This window comes from Neopelma chrysocephalum, unplaced genomic scaffold, assembly GCF_003984885.1.
Source record: "Neopelma chrysocephalum unplaced genomic scaffold, ASM398488v2 Primary Assembly neopelma1_96545, whole genome shotgun sequence".
Classification (NCBI taxonomy): domain Eukaryota; kingdom Metazoa; phylum Chordata; class Aves; order Passeriformes; family Pipridae; genus Neopelma; species Neopelma chrysocephalum.
The window spans coordinates 322,423-347,752 of NW_020925190.1; the positions used below are offsets into that span (position 1 = coordinate 322,423).

Genomic DNA, 25,330 nt, shown 5'->3' on the forward strand with positions numbered 1-25,330 from the left:
GCGCAGAGTGGCTGGAGAGCAGCCAGGTAGAAAGGGACCTGAGAGTTTGGATTGACAGGAGCCAGCAGTGTGCCCAGGTGGCCAAGAAGGCCAATGGCATCCTGGCCTGGATCAGGAACAGTGTTGGCCAGCAGGACCAGGGAAGTGATTCTTCCTCTGTACTCAGCACTGGTGAGGCCACACCTCGAATACTGTGTCCAGTTCTGGGCTCCTCATTTCAGGAAGGATATTGAGGTGCTGGAGCAGGTCCAGAGAAGAGCAACAAGGCTGGTGAAGGGACTTGAGCACAAGTCCTATGAGGAGAGGCTGAGGGAGCTGGGGTTGTTTAGCCTGGAGGAGTCTCAGGGGAGACCTCATCACTCTCTACAACTCCCTGAAAGGAGGTTGTACCCAGGTGGGGGTTGGTCTCTTCTCCTAGGTAACCAGCAGTAGGACACGGGGGTACAGTCTTAAGCTGTGCCAGGGGAGGTTTAGGTTGGATATTAGGAAGAAATATTTTACAGAGAGAGTAATCAGACATTGGAATTGGCTGCCCAGAGAGGTGGTGGATTCACTATCCCTGGAGGTTTTTAAGATGAGATTGGATGTGGCACTTAGTGCCATGGTCATCTAGAGATGAGGGTTTTGGAGAGCTAACACTGAAATCTTTCCAGTTTTACTTATTTATGTTCTATGTAAAATCAGCAGAAGTCTCTTTCCTTCCCACAGAATTACTATTATTAACCACCATTTGGAAAGCCAGTAGCAAAATGTAAGGAAATGTGCCCAGCATAGATGAGGAAGAACCAGCAGTCACATAGAAGCTCCAGCCTGCTTTACACTGAACAGCTCTCACCATGCTGCTGATTATTAAGAGCTGCTGGTTCACCATCCAGCTCTCAATTAGCTCCCAGTTGTGATTTTTAAAGTTTGCAACCAGTTATGGCCCAGCTATTCAGCCACAACTCTGCAGATGTGACTCACTAAGAGACCTTCCTGTGAACTGCTATTCTGAATGTGGTGGCTGTGAAACACTGAGTGTGTTTCAATATGCAAAAAAGAAGCAATCAAAGGGACTGTCAGCATCTGCTGGTTTTCCCCTTTCCACGGAGCTGCTTCACACATGAAATCATGATGAGCATGGAGATGTGTCACCAAATCCTCAAGCATGTTGAGGACTGACAGCTGAGCTAGGTCCCCATTACCTGGAATAGGCCATGGTGGGCAGGGTTATGTGGGTTGCAGGATATCAACAAACTGATTTGCCTCCTGGTTTTTGGACTGCAGCCCAAGGCCATGGGGCATGAATAGGGTGCTTACAGGAGCTATCGTAAATATGGCCATAAGTGCAAGTGCAGCATAGAACTAGAGTAGTACTACTGGAGTAGTACTTTTCTTATCACCAACCAAGAAAGAAAGGGAAGCAGTGCCCCAAAGAGAGGATAGGGAGGTGGTTGTATGGGTGCAGCCCAGTGAAGCTGCACAAAGACCAGTTTCTGCCAGTACAGCCAGGCATTGAGGAGACCTTGGGTATCAGGTAGTATTTTATTACACAACATATTTATACAGACATATACAGAGGTGCCTTCCCATCAGAATGGTAGCCACCAGTTTACCATCAGTTGCTACAATCAGCAGCAACATCATTTCCTGGAAAACTGAGGCAGCGGAGGTGGCACCTTGATGTCTTGACCTCTTTCCAGTTTCTTCTCACAGTCAACGAGGTAATTGACCCCGTCAATGACAATCTGGACTAGCTCCACCTACAAAAACAAGAAGAAAATAATAGTAATAGAAGCTTGAGCTCATCTGTTAATAGAGGAGTAGAAAGTTGGCTTGTACTGCAATGACAGCAGGTAAAGCTGTGAGGTAAAGTGACCCCTGAGAAGCATCATGGCATGGAGATCACGCACCCTCTGGCACAGGGAGAATCGGTCGTGCAAAGCCACAGTAATTCCCTTCTCCTGTTTGCTCCAAGTTTGGACCACCAGAAACAGAAATTTTCAATTAGGTCCCTACAGTTATTTCCACCAAACTCTGCTCCCATTGTAACAAATATGACAAAAGTCCTTATATAAAATATTTAGGCGTGAGCTGAGACCTGTTTCAGAGGTGACTCCGTGAGGGTCCTCCCCAGGTGTGTGCTGGGGAGGGATGCCTGGCACAGCTTGTTCCCCACACTCCATATAAGAGGATGAGAACATAACCATGCTGTGTGTACTCAGCATCACCAGGCAGGTCTTGCTGAAGCACTGAAGTCCCTTGCTGGGTGTTTCCAGCTCCAGGCCCGGAACACCCTGTGCTTGCAGGAACATTCATGTGAGCACAGAGACATGGAAATGAATTAGCAGGGATGTTGGTGCAAGGAGAGGAAGGCAGAGGCTCATTGTTCTAGTTCCCACTGGCTCTGAGTGCTGCTGGCAGCACAGGATGGGTGTCCTTCACATGGCCAGAACTGGGAGGATGTCAGCACTACCACGGCCTTTTAGGCTGCCTGAGAAAGCTCATCAACTCAGAGCCAGGTCCTTCCCCACAGATGTCCTTCCCAATGGATGTCCTTCTTCACAGATATCCTTCCCACAGATATCCTTCCCCTGTCCTTCCCCTGGAGATGACCCAGGCCCCAGTGGGATGAATGTCCTCCCCATTCTGCCAGGCTCAGCACCCACATCTCTGGAGCATAACACTCATCCTGAACTCAGGCTGGCTCTGCATCATCTAGCACTCCTTGTTTTTAGCTCCTGATTTACACTGGCAGGAGTGGGATCAGCTCCAGGCCAGAAGCAGCACCAAAATTTGTAATTCTATGTGTGGGGGGGAGGGGAGGAGTAGGGAGAGTGGTGCCTTTGTAACCTGTTTCAGAATTGCTGAAGAATACCAGGAGCTTGTCCCCAGCAGACTTTCTGCACAGGCTGTGACATGTGAGGACTAAAGGCCTGGTGGCATTGTGAGCCAGCAAACTATAGCACTGATATGTCTTCATCTTCATGAAATGGTTCATTAGCAACCTTTAATGACTGGCTTGTTAAAACCGAGTGCAAAGACTAAATTCCATTGTCTCTTTATTGTGACAGTTGCTGATTTTCAAGGGATTTTTACTATAAAGCATTTCAGTGACTTAACACTTTATTTTATTGTCTTTTACAGACCAGCTGTTTGGGGAAATCAGAGGTCTGAATTTGCAGCCTCCAGGAGAAAACAAATTTCCTATTAAGTTTGCATTGACCAGTAACTGAAATAGAGCAAAAATACAAACAATTTTATCTTGCAGCTTTGGGAACATAATCCAATTCTGCAAAAACGTTTACCACATAATGGAATTTATTTTATTATGTACTAAAAAAATTATATCTTATAATAAAACATTTCTATCCCTTTGAGTATGTCTTGTCTTATTTAGATTTCAGATTTTTCAAGGTAGGGATTGTATCTTATCTGTTGGCTTAATCCTTTGGATCCTTGCTGTAGGAGGCATCACTGACTTTAGTGGAAATCTTCAGATAAGCAAGAATTTGTAGGCTTAGGCTGTCAGTCAGTATGACTCAATCATGCTGTGTAATCCTTTTTTGTTACTGATGTTATTTTAATATAAAGCACAAATTATGATGTTTCAGGTATTAATAGATGTCTTTGTCACAGACTGTTTTTGCAAATAGTACAGCTGAATTGTATTTCACTCTTATTTATTTTGTTCACTGTCATTTGTTTTTTTCTAGACCCAAAGGAACATAGATGCCTACATCAAACTTCAAAATTTAAAATCTCCAAACTTCTCTTCGTGGTTGTGGAGACATTCAAGGGCACCTCTGAATAAGAAAGCGCAGGATACCTGCCTTGGCTCTGTCCCAGTGGCAAGTGAGGAAGGGAAATCACCTGGCTGGCTGTGGACTACACTGAGTCTAGTTGTGACCGGGTGCTTTATCCCTGGGTTATATTTCTGCTATGACAACCTACCCAGAATCAGGCTGGGTGTTGGGCTGCAACACCAGGACCAAACTGCATCCCAGCTGCCACAGCCTCTCAGAGAGCTGGTGGGAGGAGGCTGCAGCTCTTTGACATGGCTCTTTCTGCCCTATCCTCATTAGCTTTGCTCTTGGGAGCTGTTCTGCTTTATAGAACAATTGAACATGAATCTGGAATGAGGTGTGGGACCCGAGCCTCCCAGGAGGGCAGCAGCAGCGCCAGGCTGCAGGGTCATTTCCATGCTCTGGGACAACAAATGCTCCTTCTGACTGAAATGGCTTCAAAGCAAATGTCTGAGACAAACCCATCTCATCATGGTCTGCAGCCCAACAGGGAGGGCTCATGGGTGGCAATTAACTCTTTGCCCTGATTTAAACTTAGCTGTCATTTAAACCCAGCTCTCCTCTGTTCTCTGCTTGGAGCCACACAGGACACGTTAGGAAGGCACCAGCTCCTCAGTTATTGTGGAGTGAAAGCCTTGTCCTGCTGTGTAACTATGGAGGAAGTGCGTGACAATAGTGGAAGGAACACAACACCCTAATCCAAGCCTTGCTTTAGTGCCTGATTGCCTGGGTGGATTAGGACTCCATCCCTATTCCTTTCCAGCACCTGCATACTCTCACAGAGGTCCTCAGCACATGGTGCAAATCACATTTGTGCAACTTGGTCAGGGTTGATTTTTTTCATTCCCATAACAGGAGTATTTGTCAAGCCCTTCATGCACATTAATAATTTTTTCTTTCAATAAGCATTTCCACTGGACCAGATTCATCAGGAGTAAAAACTGCTGGTGGAGGCATGAGGAAAAATCAGGAAAAAAACCCACAAACCAAGGACAGGTTACCTCTGAGCGGCCGAGGCGGTCCAGGTTAGAGATATCGTACACATCAGCCACGGCTGCTGTGTCTACTCCACCAGTGCCACGCTTCTGCAGGCGCAGGTTCTCCAGGATTTTGGGAAACCTGGGGTCCTGTCACAAGAAACAGGTTTGAGCTTACTGCCTGTCAGTGTGTGTGTCATACCGCGTCCTTGCCATGCTGTGATCCATGGATTAACAGCATTGCCAGAGTGACAGGCAGCGGTGGAGAGTTTTCTTGTCCTTGGATTACTCCCCATCCTGGCAGCTTCCTGCTGAGCACATTAATTTTCATAACAAAGACAATAATTTGCAGAATTAAAGCGTGCTCAATTAAATGTGCATTACATGCATCCTGCTAACTTGCAGTCGCCATGAGCTGTCATTTTTCATCTGTTCCTTTGTAAATCAGAAGAGCTGAGTTATGTCACCAGCTTTTTAAAGGACTCGCGTACCTTGCTCAGCCTGGGCAGCTTCACATGGACTCCAGCTCTCAGACCAGTGCCCAGATTGGAAGGACAGGTCAGGACATACCCGAGACGCTCGTTCCACATAAACTCCCAGCCACGTTCCTTAATTAATCTCTCCACCTATGGTAGCAAGACAGAAAGAAAGCAAAAACGGCAACATGCAAATGTCTCATTTTAAGATGTCTGCTGGTAGCTGAGATTCTTCTTGCCATGTGTTTGTGTTGATGAACTTCACTAACACCAGTGGAGTGGCAGGAATTCACACCTGGGTCCAGTCTGGTTTAGGTGTGACAAAAATGTTTGTACTCACCAGGTACCAGAAGGATATCTCTGTCGCTTTCTCATGACCACTACCTTGCAGACTCTTTGCCACTTCATCACAAAGCTCCCTGTCCTGGTGTTTTTGTGAAGCCTTAGCTCATGAAGCCATGTCTACTTAAGAATTGTGGCTTTTGCTGTTTGTTTCTAACTTGGTAATTTTGGAGCTGGTTTGCAACGCACAATCCCAAAGGACTCAAACACTATGAAGAAAACAAGGAGCTGAACCTGAGTTTTGTGTAATTTTCAAGATGATGCCCTGACTCCTGGGGAGGACACTTGGCCTCTAAATATCCAGTATTAACAGCCACACTTCCTTTATAAGGAGACACAGCTTGTACACAATGCTTTTCATTAGTAAGTCTCTCACCAGATTAGACAGGAGAGTGAAATAATTATCTGCAGGAAAATCACAAGGGTCTATTGACCTTTGAGTAGGCTGGTACTTTGTTCACCCATCTGCTCTCCCCAGGTTTACTTGTGCAATCCAAATACAATTTCAGTTCAGTTCTCTTCTCCTCCTGAGGAGAACTGGATGCATAAACCAGCTCATGCTCACAAGACTTCTGCAAATATAGCTGAATACTTCTGTTCTGCAGAAGGATACAGACTAAATGGCCTTCTAAAATCATTTCTATATTGTGTGAGCACAACAGAACAGATGGTGGGAAACTAGGCCTGATTTCCTACCCCAGACACCTCTTCTAGTGATAGTTCCCAAAGCTGCCTGATCACTTTGCCTGGCGTAGTGGGTTTCTGTGGCTGGATTTTGGTAGTGGGGGGGGCGCTATGGAGGTGGCTGCTGCTAGAAGCTGCTAGAAGCTTCCCCAGTCCCATATAGCCAATGCCAGCTGGCTCCAGGATGGACTTTCTGCCATTGGCCAAGGCCAAGCCAATCAGGAGTAATAGTAACTCCTCTGTGATAACATATTTAAGAACAGAAAATTGTTGCAGAGAAAAAATTCCAGCCAGGGAAGAGCTAAGTGAGAACATGGGAATAACAATGTAGACACCAAGGTCAGTGCAGAAGGAGGGGCAGGAGGTGCTCCAGGCACCAGAGCTGAGGCCCCTGCAGCCCATGGTGCAGACCATGGTGGAGCAGCTGTGCCCCTGCAGCCCATGGAGGACCATTGGGGTGGAGAGACCCACCTGCAGCCCATGGAGGAGCCCATGCTGGAGCAGGTGGATGCATGAAGGAGACTGTGACCCCATGGGAGGCCCAAGATGGAGCAGGGTCCTGCCGGAGACCTGCAGCCCGTGGAGAGGGAAGCCTACACTGGAGCGGGTTTTGCCCGGGTAGGACTTGTGGCCCCTGTGGGGGACCCACGGTGGAGCAGCTCATTCATGAAGGACTGCACCCCATGGAGGAGTGACCCACAGGACAGCAGTTTGGGAAGAATTGCTGCCTGAGGGATGGACTCACGCTGGAGAGGTTAATCAAGGACTGTCTCGGGAACTGGGGAAGGACTCCTCTCCCTGAGCAGCGGCAGAAACAACAACTGACCGCAACCCCCATTCCCCATCCCCCTGCACCGCTGGGGGGGGAGGAGGGAGAAAATGGAAGGAAGGAAGGAAGGGTGGGGGGAAGGTGTTTTTAAGACTGTTTTATTTCTCACTCTTTGGCTCTTATCCTGTTAGTAATAAATTTAAATAATATCCCCACTTTGAGTCTGTTTTGCCCATGAAGGTAATCAGTAACTGACCTCTCCCAGCTGTTATCTCAACTCATGAATCCTTAGCTGTTTTTTTTTCTCTCTCCTCTGTCTAGTTGCAGAGGGAGAGTGAGACAGTGGCTTTAGTGGGTACCTGACATCTGGACAGGGTCAACCTGCTACACCTGGCCAGGTCCACAGGTGCTGCTCTGCTGACATGGGCTGAGCACAGTGGTGGAGTCAGAGCTGGGAGCAACCTCAGCAAACTGTGTCACCTCTGCCACCCCCTGTGCACTGCTCAGCCCCACAGGTGTGCCCTGGGAACTGGTCAGGGCTCAGTCACCTCCCTGATGGCACAGAAACACCTGTCAGGTGACTTTGTTTTTCTGTGCCCCAAAGCCCACTCCATACTCAGACTTCCCCATGGATGCTCCGAGCATCTTCTGCTTCCACAATGAAGACTCTGTAGTTACTGCTGTCCCTACTTAGCCTTGCTTTTTTTTGACTGAGAGCTGCGAAGTGATAAAGAAGGGGTACACAGCTGTATTAGTCCATGGCAGGGTGTAGTGGGTTTGTGTAGTTAACTAACACTTCCTTTTCCCGGGAGGAACAGGATATTCCATACCATGTTACGTCAGCCTGGCTATAAAAGGGAAGGGAGAGTTCACTCGGCCCTTCTTCTTCTTCCTCTTCCGAGATGGCCCTTTAGGCAGCTACGTCTGTCCAAAACACTGCTCCGCGGGGGAGGTAGAATTTTTACTGTTAGTTTCCTTTGCCTGTGTGTTTGTAGCATTATTAGTCTCTTCCTTTTTCTCCATGTAAATATAAACTTTCTTTCTTGGTAAGCCCCGTTTTTCACGATTTTTTTTCTTTCGTCTCCCCTTTTTGGGGGGGGAAGTCTGTGCAGTCTTGGTGGACACCTGGCATTCAGCCAAAGTAAACAGGTACACAGGGGCTTGGAACTAGTTAGTCATTAATGTCCCTTCCAACCCAAAACATTCAAGGGTGTCATGATATTGCCTGTGGGACACAGTAAAGTCCACTTTCTCTGTTAAATCAACATTTTTTGTCCCAGAGCAGTAAGTACACAGGACTTGAGTCATACCTGGACTGTCTGGACAAAACTGTTTTAAACCACCATCTCATGAAACCTTTTTTGTCACTGCGAATAGATAGACCAGAATAAAATCCAGGATTCCTGGCTATCGGTTTTTAGTATTTTAATCACAAACCCATATCTCCCCAAAAGTGGTTGGGCCTTAAGTCCTGCGCACAACCTCAGCAGCCTCCACTCGTCTCCCAGCATCAGAAACGAGAACCAGGAGGTTGGGCCAAATAAATTCTTCACTCAGGCAAATCAAGCAATCCAAGTAAAATGCTTGATTTGTGAATTTCCACAGTCCACAGGCCCAAAATGGTAAAAAAAGGGGATATTTATTTGTTTTTCCCTACAGCTCAGTTACCAGTTTGCCCATGTTTCCTCCTTTAACTGCTGTGTGGACTGGTGTTACTCCATTTTGCTGCTCCCTGACATGTCAGCTCAGTGTGAACCACAGGGAGTAGTGCTCACAGCAATAAACAAACAGGAATAATAAAATCACTGAGATACTACCTCTTTTAAACCACGGCAGAACCTCTCAAACACCCGCTTCATGTTGCCACCCTTCTCCATGGAGATCACCCTGGTGTGGTCCTCTTCATTAATCCAGATGAGAAATGTCTTCTCATTGTTATGCCTGGTTGAGAGAGGGGGGGAAAAGGAGTGTCTTTTAAAAGACAAGCCCTCAAAAAAAGCTCTGAATAGTCTTGGTTTTATCATAGTCTTTCAGTGCAGCAAAGATGTTAAGTGTGGAGAAATAACTTGTTCTATATGGTGAGGGATTTGAGCAGATTTGACTGTCAGATCTCTCATGCCAGTGGCAACACACAGGTCTCTTGGGCACAGCTGAAGCAATTTCCTGATCACATTGTGCTGCTGCAGTGCTGAGTGAGGGAAAATGTGTTGTCCTCTAGCATGAGCACAGCTGGGGGATTGCAGCCAAGGGAGAAGCCAAGCCCTGCATCCTCTGTCACCAGGGATGAGGTTTATTGTTCTTGGAAAAACCCAAAGACCTACATGTTGCTAGGGGCCAAGAAATATGTTCTTACTGAATTATGTTCTCCCTTAAATCAAATCCCGGTGCTCCCTGTGTCACTTGGCAGCACTGGATGGCTGCATCAAGTGCCATGTCCAGGGATCGCAGATGCTGCTCCCAGATAGTGCTGGTTTGTCAGTCAAGGTAGAAACACCTGAAAACCCTCTCTTGCCTTGGACTGTCATAGCCAGCTTTGTTAAGTGCTATGTCACACCCAAGGTCACTTTTCCTGGCTTCTACTACAGCCTTTCTACAGCATGTAGAAGGTGATTGATGGGATCAGACTGATTTGTGCCAACAGTGAAATATCACCAGGCTTGAGACACATGAAAGTGGAAGTTCAAGCTCACTGAGAGCCTGACATTCAGTTGGTCTTTTACTGTGTCTCCTTTTCCTTTTTGCACTCAGAGTTTGCCAGTGCAACACTGAGGAGGTGTAAACATCCTGTGCCCTGACACTGGGTCACTCGGGGTACAGTCACCTCATCCTCAGTCACATACAAATGCTCAGGGGAAGGTTTTACAGTCTGAGCTTGGCCTGGCTCACCTCAGCCTTTAGTTAATCAAGTCACCTCACTGCTTTAACAAACATGCCATTGCTGCTGGTGATGTTGGTGAGAATAGTCCTGCAGCCCATAACAAGGACAGGATCACAATCATTAAAAGCAAAATGATTTCCAGAACCTTTACTCTTTTTGACAACAATTTCTTGCAAAAGAAGGCAGGTTTTCAAAATGTTACTTACAGAAATACTTTCCAATCACACTAATATTTTTTTTCCCAGTCCGCATGATATTTCACATGTAAAAGAAGCCAAAACCACGTCTGTTTTATTCAGGAAATCCCTGGATTGAAATTAAATTACTGGTCCTTCTCCTGTTTGTTTGTAGAGACAGTGAATTATGTGCCTCAAGCTTTAGTCTTTTTCTTTCCTCAGATTTAGATGGGGACCAGGGAACCTGCATCTTGTTGAATCTAATAGGAAGCTTGTTGAAATAAAAAAATCCTCACAGTTTTCCAGCAGGTCACTGGGTTTCATGGCTGATCAGGTTTCACAGCTAGGTGATTCCTCAGAATCCTTTCTGCCTCATTTTTCAGCATTAAAGCCTCTGGTAATGCCTAGAAGTACAGCACGATGGATGCAGATGCTGTGCACTGCACAGCCTCCCCCATCCTCTCCTAGTGGGTATGTGCACTCCTCTCAGAGCTGTTATCCCTTTATCTCCACAGAAAATATGGCATTTGGGCACAAAATGCATCAAATGTGTTGTGACAGTAGAAACAGACCTAGAACAAAACAGGAAATTCAACTCCCCTATCTCCTTTTTGTCCAGATTATTTGGAAAGAAAGAGTTACTTTCAGCCCTGGGAATTAAAATTCTTTTTTTTCTAAAAAAACAACTGGAAATGCAGTGAGTATGGAGACAGAGTGGCTGCAAGGTTAGGACAAGCAAGGAAGTTTGTAACATGATCTTTAAAGCACACACGAGCTCTTGCACATCATACAACATACCAGATTCCTCTGGCATCTGGCCAGTCACGTGCCATCCCAGCACATGTTAGCAAGGGGGACACTGGCTTGTCAAAGAGAAAATGATCCTGGGTGCCAAAATGGGGCCGAAGGGAGAGAAAGAGAGAGAGGGAGAGAAAATAAAACAAAATTCAGGTTTATTCAAGGCAGCAATGCAACACTGTCCAATACATTTTATGTGAAGGCAGTTGAAGCACAGGCAAATCACAGAGTACAGCTTGTGAACCTGGTTCCTTTGCCTGCAGCTGAAAACACTTTACTCAGGTGATATTCTTGAGCCTTGCAGATTCTCACCAACATGGGTACAGTGACCATGTTTTGCCAGAAGTGTTTTTCAAAGGTAGGGAGTGTTGGAAGGTGGAACCTAACACCACGTGGACACACCAAAGGGTACTCTGGAGGGACCTGTCTGCCAGATCCAGAGGGGTTCTCTGCACACACACACACCTTATGGTAAGTAAGAGAAGGTAATGAGTTCTTAAAGACAGAAAAAAAAAAACTCACAAAAAGTGCTACTTCTGAAAAGCTGCTTCTCCGGCATAAAGATATTTATTCTGAGCATGAAGTCAAGGTAGGAATTAAACCAGTGTTAATCTTGACCTTTTGGAATCAGAGACTCATTCTGTTCCTTAACAGAGATGCTATCTCTGACTTAATAAATGTAGCACTTGCTGTGCCACCAACTTGCCAAATTGTTTAGATTTTTTTAAAGTAATAGTTGGACTCTTGGGGGTTTTTTTCCCCAGACCAAATAATATTTGATTTTCATGTGTGTCCTGAAAAATTATTAGTTCTTCATTCCTTGAATACTGCCATATCAAATGTTGGGGGGATTTTGGTTTTGTTCTTTTTTTTTTAAATCTCAGGTTTAACTAGGAATAGTGAGGCAAGCTATCCCGAATACATTTGACATGGTAGACACATCGATATGCTTTACATCTTTTTGCCTTAATGGAGAATTTCAGGTTTCACCTTTGAATACCCTGTGATGGATGGTGCAGCCATAGTTTCTCCAACTATGCAGAAAGAAAAGGTATAGAGATCTCTTTGCTCATCACAGGGACACAAATTTTCCTTCTTCAGCTGGCTCCACTCAATGCTTTTTCTTGAAAGAAAAATTCCCCTTTTTGCAAGAAAAGAGCTATTAGTTTCCCTTACGTGCATATGGCCAGATTTGCAACATACTCAGCCTTCTGGGCTGAGAGCCAGTCATGTAGCACTGATTTGGTATCACTGAGATCAACTTGATCTCACTGAGATCAAATGGTGCTTATGAAAGCCTGGCACAAAGTCTGATCTAGGGTTCAAGGTCCTAAAGTACTGGAGGAGGTAAGGAATGGTGTGAGTTAAGGGACGAATATGAGCTTATAACACTCAATGCCCTGACTTCTATAAATTTTTGTGAACATAAAGCTAAACAAAGCAAGGTAAAATGCTGAGTCTGTGAAGCCTATTCCACTTCCCACAGCATTTAGCCCTAAACCATGAAGGAATTACATTCTGCACACTCCAATTTCAACTTCTGCTTTCTCAGCCTGTCCTCCTGAGTAAGGCAAGGAAATAAAACCTGCAATCTTGTCAATAAACATATTACCAAGGACATTCAACTAAAAAAGTTACTGATCTTACCTAAATTCTTAACTACTGGTTAATCCAGACTATGACACCTATTTTGAGGTTATAAATAGTTATGTTACTTTATCAGCTCCCTTTTGGTTGATTAATGTGCCATGAATATAGCTAAGAAGGTACAGCCATTCCTTTGGATATTTAAAATGCACTTTCAAGCTTTGTTTGACATGTCACATGCTGTGACAAAATCCATGGTGAAAATCCTTGTGTTTCAATCTGTGTGACAATGAAAACTCTCGTTATGGGCCTGATCCTTCAAATTCTTAAACACAATGACAGGACTGGGAAAAGGTCATCTGGGTGTGGTAGGCTACAGCCATTTTAGGGAAATAAGAATTAATGTCGTTTAGCTTAATGAAATTACAGACAAATTTTGGGAAATTAGAATTAGTGTAGTTTTGGCATAAAGAAATCTCAGCCAAAGCCCCCCACCACGACAGTCTAAAATACAGATACCATGTATTGCCTATTCCAGTTTAGTACCTTTAGTCAGAATGGTTATTAATATAGAAAATATCAATCTTTGCTCAAGGAAATGGCCAGGAAAGGTCTGAATTCACCTCGTTATTTGTCCAGAGAGGTGGCAGTAGCCATGTGTGTTTGGTTTGACACAGATCTTGCTCTCTGGGGTATAAGCCCATGTTTCAGACCTACACAGCTACATGCTTCACAAAAATACAGACCCTGGATGATTTGCTATTCTACTGAAGATATTGGCAGGCCATTAACTGTAGGGGTAACACTGTGATTACCTTCCTTGGCCATGCAGGACAGAGAGTACCCCGGAGGAGGATGGAGTGAAGGCGGTGTTGGCACTGGGATTGTACTTACGTCGATGAGCTGCTGCTGCTCCCGCTCAGTCATGGTGGTCAGGCTGTAGTACTTGCCCGAGAGGTCCCCCCGGAGCCCAGACAGCGCAGTGACCACCACGTTCTCCACCTCCCTGCGCTCGGCCCGGGTGCAGGCGGGAGGGAGGCTGAGCCCACGGATGCTGCGCCCAGTCCGCACCCGCGAGGAGAGCACGTAGCGCTCGTCGAACTGCCCATGGGTGATCTGAGGGGGAGGATGCTCTGTTAGTTCACACACACACATCTTGTAGTCCACTATTAAAGCAATCCAAACCCCATCCCACAAAAAGAGGGGCATCTTCCTGCCCAAGCATGGTGGCCTCTCCTCTGGGTCACAACCACTCTGGGCACCAGGAGCCCTTCAAGAGTTTCAGGCACCGGGAGCTCTTTTTAGGAGCAATGTGGTTCTTTGGCTGGATGAACATGTTGGAGTAACCAGCTCATCCTTTGTGGTCCCAAAATATGAGGGAATCTGGGTGGCTTTTGGAAATAAGGATATGGGCAAAAGCAGGAAACTAGGTGGGGAAGGTCGTCTGGAAGAGGGAAGCCTAAAATAAGGCTGTAGTTGAACTATAAAGGAAATGTTAAGATGCAGTTCAGGTTTGCCCACATGTATGTGGGCATATTGGATTAAACTCCTTTCATTCCAACCCTTACACAGGTGACTATCCAAGGATTTCCAGCTCAAGGAATTGCATCCAAGTCAGCCAGTAAATCGACTTCATTGGAGGCCCAGCTTAAATGTCTCTGTGCAAACACACTGTGGCATAGGAAGTAAACAGGAGGACTCAGAGGTGTGCCCGTGCCTGCAGGGCTGTGATCTTAGTGGCATCAAGGGGATGTGGTGGGATGGTTCCTGTGACTGGAGTGTTGTAATGAAAGGATATAGGCTCCTTGGGAAGGAAGACAGGGGAGCTGTGGAGGGGGTGTCACCCTTTGCAACAATGATCAACTGAAGTTCAAGCTCACTACCCTGAACTTCAGGAGAGCAGATTTTGGCATCTACAGGGATCTGCTTGTTAGAGCACGATGGAATAAAACCCTGGAGCAAAGAGGGGCCCAAGGAAGCTGGGTAATATGCAAGGATCAACTCCTCCAACCTCAGAAGTGATGCATTCCAACAAAAAGGAAGTCAGGAAAAAACACCAGGAGGCCTGTGTGGATGAGCAAAGAGCTCCTGGTCTAGCTCAGACACAAAAAGGAAGCCTACAGAGAGTGGAAGCAAGGACAGGTATCCTGGGAGGAATATAGAGAAGCTGTGGCTCCCCCAACCCTGGAACTATCCAAGGCCAGGTTGGACGGGACTTGGAGCAAACTGGGATAGTGGAAGGTGTCCCTGCCCATGGCAGGGGGTAGAACAGGATGAGCTGTAGGGTCCCTTCCAACCCAAGCCATTCCATGACAATTCGGTGATCTGTTAAGCTCATGAGCAGACCCACGGTGCCCAAATGCTTATTTCAGCTGGGACTGGGTCCCTGCTATGGACAAGAGATGCAGCTGACAGGGCTGAGTGGTATCCCACTTTCCTTAAACAGAAAGCTGGTGTCTTCAGAGTTGGATCAGGAGCAAGAAAGGTACTGTTGCATGCAATACCTGTAATAAGCAGCTCAGATCTTTTATTGTCTCATTGTTTTATTTCAACCCTACCTTGGATGCATCCAGGTCAGTGTGATGCTTCATTGTCCGTGGATCATAGCCATTATGTCTCGATTTAATGACAGGGTCAAAAATCTCAGCAAACACCTAAGGATTCAAGAGAATCTAGAAAGAGTCTGCACCACAGAAATCCTTTGATGCACCAGCTCCAGACAGAGCAGTCTCTGCCTGTAGTTACCACAGACAGGGACTGGATGTGATGACAACCAGATTGGGTTTTGGGGTGTATTACCAGCCAGAACACACACCCAGAGCCCCCCAGCCACTTGTCTCTTGGTTTTGGGTCATACAGGAATACCCTGTGTTTTCCCTGCTATGGGATACCAGTTCTGGTCAGAGTCATTTGGCTTGGCTGTGCCAGCACCAACCACCACTTCACCTTCAGATAAGAAGCAGTGGCAGTTTACCCGGACAGGTAAACCAAACCCCAGGAGGGGACAGTCCAGAATGGCGGGTGTCCCAATCCACCCTCAGCTGCCCAGTGCTTGGGATACTGTTAAGAGACTGTGTAATAACAGGTACCATCACAGTAGACTGAAGGAAGCAGACCACAGTGGTCAAAAAAAATAAGCATTTTCTTCTGTTTTCCTCTTGTCATTGCAGAGTTAAATAAACTGTCCACCCTAATGCTTTTTGTCTTCATTTTTCCTCATGGCCCAAAAGCTGTGGCTTAATGAAACGATGTCTGGCACTTCACAGAAGATGTTTCTGTTTCGCTTGTGCCTCTGCTGTTCCACAGTGTGATTTCCACATTACATTCAGTTTTGTGTCCAAGAATTGGATAGCTTTGCCATAAACTAACTTTAGTTGTAGGAAGGAGGGCAGCTGCTGGAGGCAGTTAGCAGGTGCTAAGTAGGTATATTTTGTTAGTATCAGTTGCAGCAGAGTGCACCTGTAGCAATACCTTATGTTCGTGCTTTTCCTAATGTGGAAAAGTAGGGAAAACACCATCTTTATGCACATGCCCTGCCCCTTATGTACCCTCTGGGATATAATTTGCCTTCGGAACACATACCCTACTGGAAATCTGTCTTCATCTAATGGGGAAGGACACCATGAAAACTGACCCAAACACGACAGTGTTGTGAAACCTCTTACCTCGTAGGACTCCTCATCCCCTGCCACCATTCCCACCGTCTTAATAAAAGGGTGACCAGGGTTGTCCACCCCAGTTTGGATGCACTGGTCCAGGGTGTACCCGTTGGGGGTCATCTTGTCTCGAAGCCGGGAGTAGATGCCGGGGGTGAGGCACTCAGCCATGCAGTTGTTGTGCTTGCGCAGGTCAGGATAGTCCGCGCTGGGGGTGAAAGAGCCTGGAGACATTAACCTGTTCCCTCTGAACAGTGATCCTGGCTGCTTTATTACAGGGAACACAACACTCAGAGTACATTAAAACTATTCTTTGTTTATATGTTGCATTGAATTTTAGGAAGAAAGGAAGATTCTGGTTGCTGGAACTGCCCCACAAACTGTCTTCTGCCATCAGGAAAATGAATCCCAATGAGCTCTGAAAGTGTACTAAGCTCCATTGAAGCTCTGCTAAAACACCGTTATTCTGGAATAAAAGAATTCCAGCATTGATTAGTTCAAGCAGGAAGGGAATTCAGTTTAGCTGAAGTGCTCTGTAGTTTGGAGCCCAGTTGCTCTCATTGACACCAGTGGGCCCATCTGACCGGCCGCTGGGCAGCTCTTCTTCTGCAATACCAGGGTTTGGTTTAATGGCATTGTATTTGCACAAAAGCTGCATGGTGTACTAAGCCAGGGAAAATAAAGATGTTAGGCTGGTCTTGAAGGTCATTGCTGGTGTTATCTGAAATTGGAGATATTCGTACAGGGTGCTGTTTTTCAGCCCCTGGACAGACCACACGATGACCATGCCACTTCCATGGGCATCCCCTTCCTCCCAAGGGCAAGGTGTTTCTCCCAAACCCACGGCCAGGGCACTGTGCCCAGCTCCCTGCCTGTCTCCCCGTACTCACCTCGGAGGGAAGAGCTTCCTCTTCTCTTGCACAGCAGCCTTCACATTCTGCTGGTTTAGGAGGTAGCCCGTGGTCAGCACCCCTGTGCCCGCGGCTGCAAACAGTGCGGTGGAGGCACGGCCGGCCAGCAGACGGCAGAAGGTGCCAGCCATTCCTCTCTGCAAGAGAAGGCAGCCCCAAGTCAGCCCATCAGACCCTGCACAATGCCCTCAACAAGTGAACCCTCACCTCACACCACAGTCCTGCAAGAGGAGAAATTTGTTTTTTAATATTGGTTTGCGCTTATCCAGAGTGTTCATAAAAATTGCTCATATTCACAGGTGTATTTTCCCTATTTAATTCTACTGGGGTTATGTCTGGAGTACAGGAGGTCTCTAAGCCTAGCAAAGAAAGTGGCATGTTCTGTGCACATTTTTTCCTCCAAGACTCAGAATTTAACTACTCTTGCTGGCGATTGTGAGTTCCTTAGGAAGATGTAACTCCATTCTAAATAAAGGGCACAAATTCCACGATTCTACAAATCTAAATTTACAATAAAAATTTGTATAATTGACAGAAGCTTATTCTTAAAACTGGACTCTGGTAAATCATCTTTGGGAAGTGGGCATGGAAGATTTACAAGTAAACACAACCTTTCCCCCAGAATATGCTGTTTCAGTTGTTTTTCCAAAAGTTTTTTAAAATATGATTCTTCATGCAATCTCTTCAATGTAATTTTGGAGGTAATAATAAACACTTCAAAGCATTTGGTTTTATTTCCAGTAAAATAAGAGTTCTAATTTCCAATACTTTTCATGTAGATCTGGGTTAGTTATACCCAAACCCTTTACTTCTTCATCTTTCCCACTAGTATCTAAAGACAAATGCAATGTTGCATCTTTATCTTCTCATCTGGTAAAAAAATCTTCTCTTCTTGCTGGTTTTTCTATTGCAAAGCAATACCACCTTCTCCATCAGTCACATATGTCAGATGAGAAACATGGATGTATTCTAAGTTTGGAGTAATTTGTTTCATGTCCTCTATTGTTTTTAAGCAATGTTATATCTGAATTTTTTCATTCTCTCTCCTTCATGCCTTTGAAACACAATATACAGTTAATTTAACTTTACTTCCAGAGAAAGGTGCTGAGTGAAATTGACAGAAATTTTAGTATTCAGTATTTTTTTCACTGAAAGAATTTCCCTAAATCTATTAATTCATTTTGGTTGAGCTGCAGGACAGACTTTCATGACTGCAACAGGATTTCTCCCTCTCAAAATGTAGTGGGAGAATGTGAAACAGGAGCCAGGCCTAAAGAGTTAACTGAGATATCTTGGCCTGCTAAGAAATCTCAATACCTGTTTTGCTAGAAGAACATTTTAGGAGCACTGGTTAATATCATGTTCTGTTCAGCTCACTGGACCAAAGGCCTTATTATAGAAAGAATAGGAGTAGTACACACACAGTAATAAATTAGGTAAACTAGATGTTTGAATAAGATCTAGAAGGCCCAGAGCCAGGATTTTGCAAGCTTGAAGAATTCAGGTCACCTAATTGAAGAAGTCAAATTGAGGAAGACGTCCATGGCGACTACCAGAGGGATGAAGGCTGGAGGAGAAGACCCCCACAGTAGAAGACTGCGCATGTCTGGAAAGACTCCGCCCAGAGACTAGCCTGTAACGTGCACGTGGCACTGCCTTTATATAATAAAGAAATCATGGCACGCTCTCTGTGAGGTGGTAAACAAAGAGGTTTATTTAAAGAGCGCACGCCTTTTTATACCTTGATCCCACGTGACTCTTAACCAATAGGAGGGTCTGGCTCTGCGCATGTCCCCTAGCTTCGGTGCCTACCTGTTGCACCTCGGGACATGTTCCCTACACTAGCCCACTTATTAATATGTATAATAAATGATGTAACCATGTATCTAAAATGTATAAAATGGCTTAGTTTTGCACTTGCAAGTCGAGCAAGTTGGTCTAGCGTGAGCTGGCTTGCTCCCAACATTGAATAAACAAATACCTTGCTGCTTAAAGATAAGAAAAGTCTCTGAGCAGTTTTTCGGGTCGATTTTTCAGATTCAAATGTTTGACTGTAAATAAAAGTCAAATAAGGGGGTTCTGATGGAGATTTTCTGATTATTTCTTTTCTGTGTGTTTAGCAGGTGGTTCTTGTGCCTTTTCACGGTACAGCATCCCTGTCTTACACTCTGGAAATATTTCCTTGTGACTAATCTGCACAGAACTATTGTTGTTATACCCAAGTGTCTGAGAAACATCACGTATATTTTCACAGCAGCCCTGTGTATTTACAGCCCTGTTTCACTGGTGCATCTTTTTAACAAGGAACTGGCTGCCAGTCAAATTCCTGTCCTGAAAACTAGAAGCCATATAAAAATTCCATTGCAGATGATGATATTATGACTTTAACGACCCCAGGCACTCATCAGCATCTCCACCAGCTTGGGTTTCTTTGGGGCTTCTGAATCCTGTGTCACTTTAAGGGACATTGCTGCTGCTGAATGATAAGAGAACCCCCTCCTCACCCTGGTTTATGCCTGTCTTTGACTGGGTGTGCATTGCTGGGCTTTAACCCCTAAAGCAAACCCTCTCAGCTTTATTGTCCGTTTAAACAATGTCCCTTATCACAAGTATTTTTCTTGTTGTTATCTTGCACTGTGGCTGCATGCCTTGTTCCCTAGGACAGTCTGGCATTGCTGGACCACACAAAAGGTTTCCCTTACCCTGGGGCAGGTTCTGCTTTACCTGACAGACAGTTCTCTGACAGCTCTTAAAAGCCTCCAACACTAGAGATGCCACAGACCGTGCAGGTTGTCTACCTAAAAGAAATAAGTCAGAATAAGACAAGCTTTTCCCCCTTCTTTTTAAAAGAAGTAGTGCCTAACTACATGTCCCTTCCTGCAACTGAAGGTAGAATCTTCTGACTGGAGCATGGCATTGCCATCATTTATGACTGTCAAATGCAAAGGATCCAGGAAAGTTAGAATTCCTAATGAGAAGAAAAACATCATCTTGAGTGCTGTGGACAGATGACTGTAATCCTTTTTACCAAAGTGATGTGACTCCTAATTCAATAAACACCTCTTGCCACAAGGGTGGGCTCTAGTCCTGAATATAAATGTATATAGTCCTGCAGCACAAATTGCTGTGCCTTGCACAGGTAGTTAAGTTCAGCAAACAGTTTTTACATAATGGGGGTACAACATTAATAATAAACTTTACTTGATAGGAAAGCATTGGGGTTTTTTTCAAATTTTTTTCTCTTCACAAAATATCATGATTTCTGAGTAATGCATTGCTTCAAAACAAGCATTTTAAAAGTTTCGTTTTAAAAGAGTCTGAATGAAATGGTTTCAAAGTAAGAGAAAATCCTCATCAAAGCTCTTTTTCAAATCTGACCTCAAATCATTAACAGATTCAGCTGGTTTTTCCTGCACAGAAATTGTCAACTTGCCCTTACAATAGGTTTGCACCATCAGTACCTCTGATTAAAGGAGTATGTTTTTTCTAGGAGCACTTTACCAGAAATACCCTGCTGTAATTCAGGTTTCACCACAGACCATCTTTAAGGCCCCACTGCAAGGATTTCACTTTCACTAGGGAAATTTAACCTCTGCACAGCCTAAGAAATGAAAGTGCACATTTTTCTTTTTGCCGAGTGTCTTCCCGTCTGCTCATGATAGAAAACTCATTTTCTCATGGGTGTCTGTAGTGCTGCCATGACGCAGCTGGAAAGGGGAAAGAATATTGTCTCAAGATCAGAATAATTTTGGGGGGTATCAGTTTTAACCCTTGGAAAGGAATCTAGTGCTTTCCTGATCTGACCAGGTGCGCTGGAAGGAGAACACCTGCCTTAGGAAAGTATCTGTGTTCAAAACAATCTAGAGAGAGCACGGTCTGGAGGAGATATAGGAGTTCTGAGGATTAATCAACCCCAGGTAAAAATAATTCGTGTCTCTACATCAGTTTCGTATTTACTAATTGCGCTTTGGCTCTGCCCTGAACTCTTCCCACTGTGTTTTATCCTCAACATCCTCACAAAACCAGAACTGTCCTTTCAAACCAGTAGCATACCAGGACCCAGCATGGGAGCAGCAGAGCATGTCTCCATTAAACAGCTCAAGCATTTGGAGACCACACTAGCCCTGGGGACCACAGGTCATGGTCACTTGGGGTGTCACAGTCCCCTGATTTCTGGGGAGTCATCACTCAGTAGGGAATTATTTCCAGTCAGGACATAAATACACTTCCAAGTAAGATTCTGTGATGAGAGTTGTCTGCAACAGTGGGAACCTGGTTAATTTAAGCCTGCATCAGTCCCATCAATTTTTATTTTTTTTTATTAGTACTTTCATTTTCTCTTTAAACTGGAATGCTTCCCCATAAGCCAAGAAGTTTTCTCCTCTGCTGTGGGATTCTGAAGGTACCAATAAAACATTCTTAAAGGGCTCCCAATTATCATTGATAGTTTTCTACTTAATTTTTATCTGTGCTAAGTGGCGCATTAATTGCATCAACCTTCCAGAAATTTCAAGTTCTTTCTGTCTACCACAAGCTTCATGAGAATTTGGACTTTCTTTTAGACAGAATTAGCTGCATTTAAACATGCACTAATTTTTAGTTCTGTGAACTAAACCTGCACTGATTTTTAGTTCTCAGTTTGTCCAAATGAGGTCTAATTTCTATGGGATTAGACACAACACCTTTTTTGCGGTATAAGCTTTAATGATTTTAATTCTTTAATAGATTTTAACAAGATTCTTAGGATTCATAGCAAGACCTCAATCATGTGTCACTCAAATAATAGCTATAATATATAATAAAATGTTAAATGATATAATATATAGTAGTATATAATAATCTGTAGTAATAAAACCATTTTTCCAAAATGTGATGGATAGGCCCATTAAGAGTTATTAATAATTTAATGAATAGGGGTTTTGGCACATTCAGAGATGTGATCTAAACTGAGCTGTTTCAGCGCAGGTCAGGGCTGAGCTGCTCTGCTGTCACCCAGCACCTGCACTGTCTGTGTCCCTCTCCTTTGCAGGTAGCACAGCCTCCACAGTGCTCATAGCTGGGCACCCTTTCATTGGTGGAAGGTCAGATGTCTTGGCTCATATCCAGCATCAGGCATATTTTCTACAGGTAAATGTATGGATGGTTTGGGGTTTTTTTTCTTATTATTCAAGTATACTGCAAGGCGTTCTGAAGGCTCCAGGTATTTGAGCGTAACATCTTTATTTTTATTTATTAAAGTGTTTGGACGACTTGCCTTGCACGTTTTCCCCTTGTTATCTCAGTCTGCTCATGCTTTGAATACTTGCCGCATAATTACTCATTTGGATGCCTTTTGTGCACTCCCAGGATTACAGATGCCTCTGGCCCAAGAGCAGGACATGGAGCACAGCTCAGTACCTCTGGGACTGGATTTTGTCACTGGCAGAAAGTCCTTTAAACTTTCACTTCCAAGGTCATTTGTACTCGTGATATCACTTGAAGAAAGCAAAAATACTGTTGTACAGGAGAGGAGAAATACAGAGCAATTGTCCCATAAACAGTTGCTGTGTGTCCTCCATGCACCAGGTTCCCCCCTATAGGGCACAGTTTTGGTTAACTCTGTACAAAAAGAAACAGCTACTGCAGCATGTGGCATTCAGTGCGTGCAAAACCAAGGTTTTCTCATTCCACATTCCTCATTCTCACCTCATCAGCACAATGAAGGGTCAACAAACTCAGAGTCAAATCAGCATTGGCTTTTCCAAGGAAATATTCCCATATGCCTGGTGAGTTATGGCCACTGAATCAGCAAAATGCGTCCAAAAGGTCACAGAGGTCACAGCCTTTATCTCCCTGCTCCCAGGAGTGTATTTTCGGTTTAAAACTGTACTTTAATATGTGCATCAGCCACCTTGCACTAAAAGTGGAGACAAAAGCCATCAGCAAGGTTTAAAAGAAGTCATTACTGCAAATCTGGCGCTGGCTGATGAACAGCCCAAAGGATTGCAGGTACCCCTTAAGGTAGAGGGGTAACCCCAGCTCAAACCCCATGAACTCGCCAACTTCACAACTACTTCTAATATTTAAGAAAGAAAAAAAAAAAGCTCTTGCCATTAGTTCTTAATTTTCTTGAACTTCTTTTAACGAGGAAGCTGTCTTTCTCTCTGGATGTATTTTAGCACAGGTATTGGTTACCCCAAATTTCACACTTAGCATCACATGTGCTTTTAACCCAGAAGGGAGGAAGGTACAGAGGGTTACAGTGACATTTCTAGAAATAGAACTAGATTAAATATTTGAGCCATGTCCAAAGTGGTATTAATTGCCACACCATGTGATCCTGAGTGACATTTTGGAGGAATGGCGGTCACAGCTAAAGTTCACACAGGCTCAGCGCCACAGATGATGTAAATGCATGTCTCAAGCCACTAAGCTGTTTAGCCAAAGGTATCACTGCAGGGAGCTGGACTTCTATGTGCTGGAGGGAGAAGGAGGCTGGCCTTTTATATTTGAGAAGTAATTCCTCTAAGCCATCCTTAGCTCAACTGAAGCCTACAGGTGCCATTGGAAAGTTTTCTCCGCCCGCCCATGAAAGGTTCTGGCACCTTAGAAACATCTGCAATAAATGTCATGAGTCACTACATGCATGACAGACCATTTTTAGATGCCCAGAAATCAGTTTACATTGCTCTTGGCTTGCTGTGTCACCTTACAGGTTCAGAGAATAAGATGCAAATTAAAACATCAGATCTCATAAAGCAATATTGGTGATTTTTTTCGTAGTTTCACTCAAACTTTTCTGACTCATCTGGGTTTCAGATACAGCCTCCAAAAGTGCAGAAACAATGCTCCAAGTGCAGACATACTTTTGACTGTGCCTTATCACAGCATGGAGTACCTCTACCGAAAAAATCAACTACATTTCAGTTTCTTTCTCCTTGCAATGCCAGAGGTCAGTGAATGGTTATAAAAACATATTAATTAAGAAAAAAAAATTCCAAGCTGTGTATCTGTGACTAGATTCATATGAATAGAGAAGACATGGTAAAAGCTGCAACTCTTCATAGATCAGACAATGACCCCTTGGTAACAATATGATTTTTGATTTCTGTCAGCAGAAGATCTGGCTGGTCAGATCCCACCTGGTGAGACCCAGCAGCCCAAATTCTCCTGCCAAAGCCCTGCCAAAGGTACAGGTACTGCTCACCCTTCTGAGCCCATCTGATGCTACTTTGCAGTATAAACCTCTCATCTTTGCAGTGCAGAGAGCTACAATCAAAATCACAAAAAGCTCACGTAATTGGAGATGTTTACTCTGAACTTATAACACATCCTATTTTTCCCTTACTAAAATTGTTACTTAAGGGTCAGCATTAACAGATGGACTTGATGGTCTTAGAGGTCTTTTCCAGCCTTAACAACCCTCTGACTCCATAACTTGAACCAGCTGTACAGTGCGGGGCTGACAAATATTTCCCTGCACCAAGTGGTTACACAAGTCAATAAATTATAGCCAAATTAACACCACATCCTGTGGCACTTTGAATCCATATTTAATAACCCTTGTACTTGAAGTGCTATGTTTTGAGGCTACAAAACCAATACATATGTAGTTAAACTGACCTTGAAGCTGGAGGTAGGGACGTCCTGCTGCCTGCAGCGAGCCCAGAGCGCAAAAGGAACAGCAAGTTGGTGCCCTGAGAGGAGCTCAGGTAATACGAGACGGGGAAGAGGAGGTGTGGGAAACAAAAATAATTGCTGCAGGGGCCAATCCTGGTTTGCTGGGTTAGTGGCATTTGCTGGCACAGGGGTGCCCTTGAGGACACAAGGAGGATGTAGCAGCAGTGGGGTGACAGCAATATCACCCTTCAAATGCTTCTCAGGTGGAACGTGTTCATGTCAGCAAATGGTCAGGCAGGCGGGAAACAGCAAAAGATGCTGCTCCACCCCCACACTCCAACTTAAGAACAGCTGAAAGAGAAAGGTCAAGTCCTGCCTGCCTGAACATCTCCTGAGAAACATCCAGAGCAGGAAAATTCCAGCTGCTTGAATCCCATGTGGGAACAGGCCAGAGCAGGGAACCATACACTGAAGGAGCTAAGATCACAGTGGGTGATTTTGACTGTTTTTCCCCCTTTATTTCTTAACTTACAACATTAATTCTCAACTATTTGTAAGGCAGAGGGGCCCATCAAATGTAAAAGGAGGGTATCTAAAGCCTCCCATTAAGAATTACTATTATTTTATTACTCTATTGCATTTAGAATTATAGCTACATAGCAGTAAAGTACTGTAAGAAATAACACAAAATG

At 44.6% G+C, this 25,330-nt stretch overlaps 2 protein-coding genes across 6 annotated transcripts in view; both read right to left on the reverse strand.

The window, feature by feature from the left end:
• Positions 1–25,330, reverse strand: part of ATG10 (autophagy related 10) — a 528,134-nt gene that overhangs the window by 287,610 nt on the left and 215,194 nt on the right. The gene's annotated exons all lie outside the window — the stretch shown is intronic.
• Positions 1,509–24,849, reverse strand: CKMT2 (creatine kinase, mitochondrial 2). 2 transcript variants are annotated; one of them, XM_027708811.1, is made up of 12 exons: positions 24,642–24,849; positions 24,226–24,287; positions 19,764–19,837; positions 17,019–17,176; positions 16,138–16,336; positions 15,031–15,126; positions 13,367–13,588; positions 10,886–10,971; positions 8,851–8,974; positions 5,254–5,388; positions 4,787–4,912; positions 1,509–1,742 (listed from the first exon to the last, which is right to left on the reverse strand). In XM_027708811.1, the coding sequence occupies exons 1-12, from the start codon at positions 24,812–24,814 to the stop codon at positions 1,623–1,625; spliced, it is 1,575 nt and encodes a 524-aa protein (XP_027564612.1). In that variant the 5' UTR covers positions 24,815–24,849; the 3' UTR covers positions 1,509–1,622. The 2 variants fall into 2 exon arrangements, with proteins under 2 accessions (XP_027564612.1, XP_027564613.1); XM_027708812.1 differs by lacking the exon at positions 24,226–24,287 and having other exon boundaries at positions 24,642–24,660.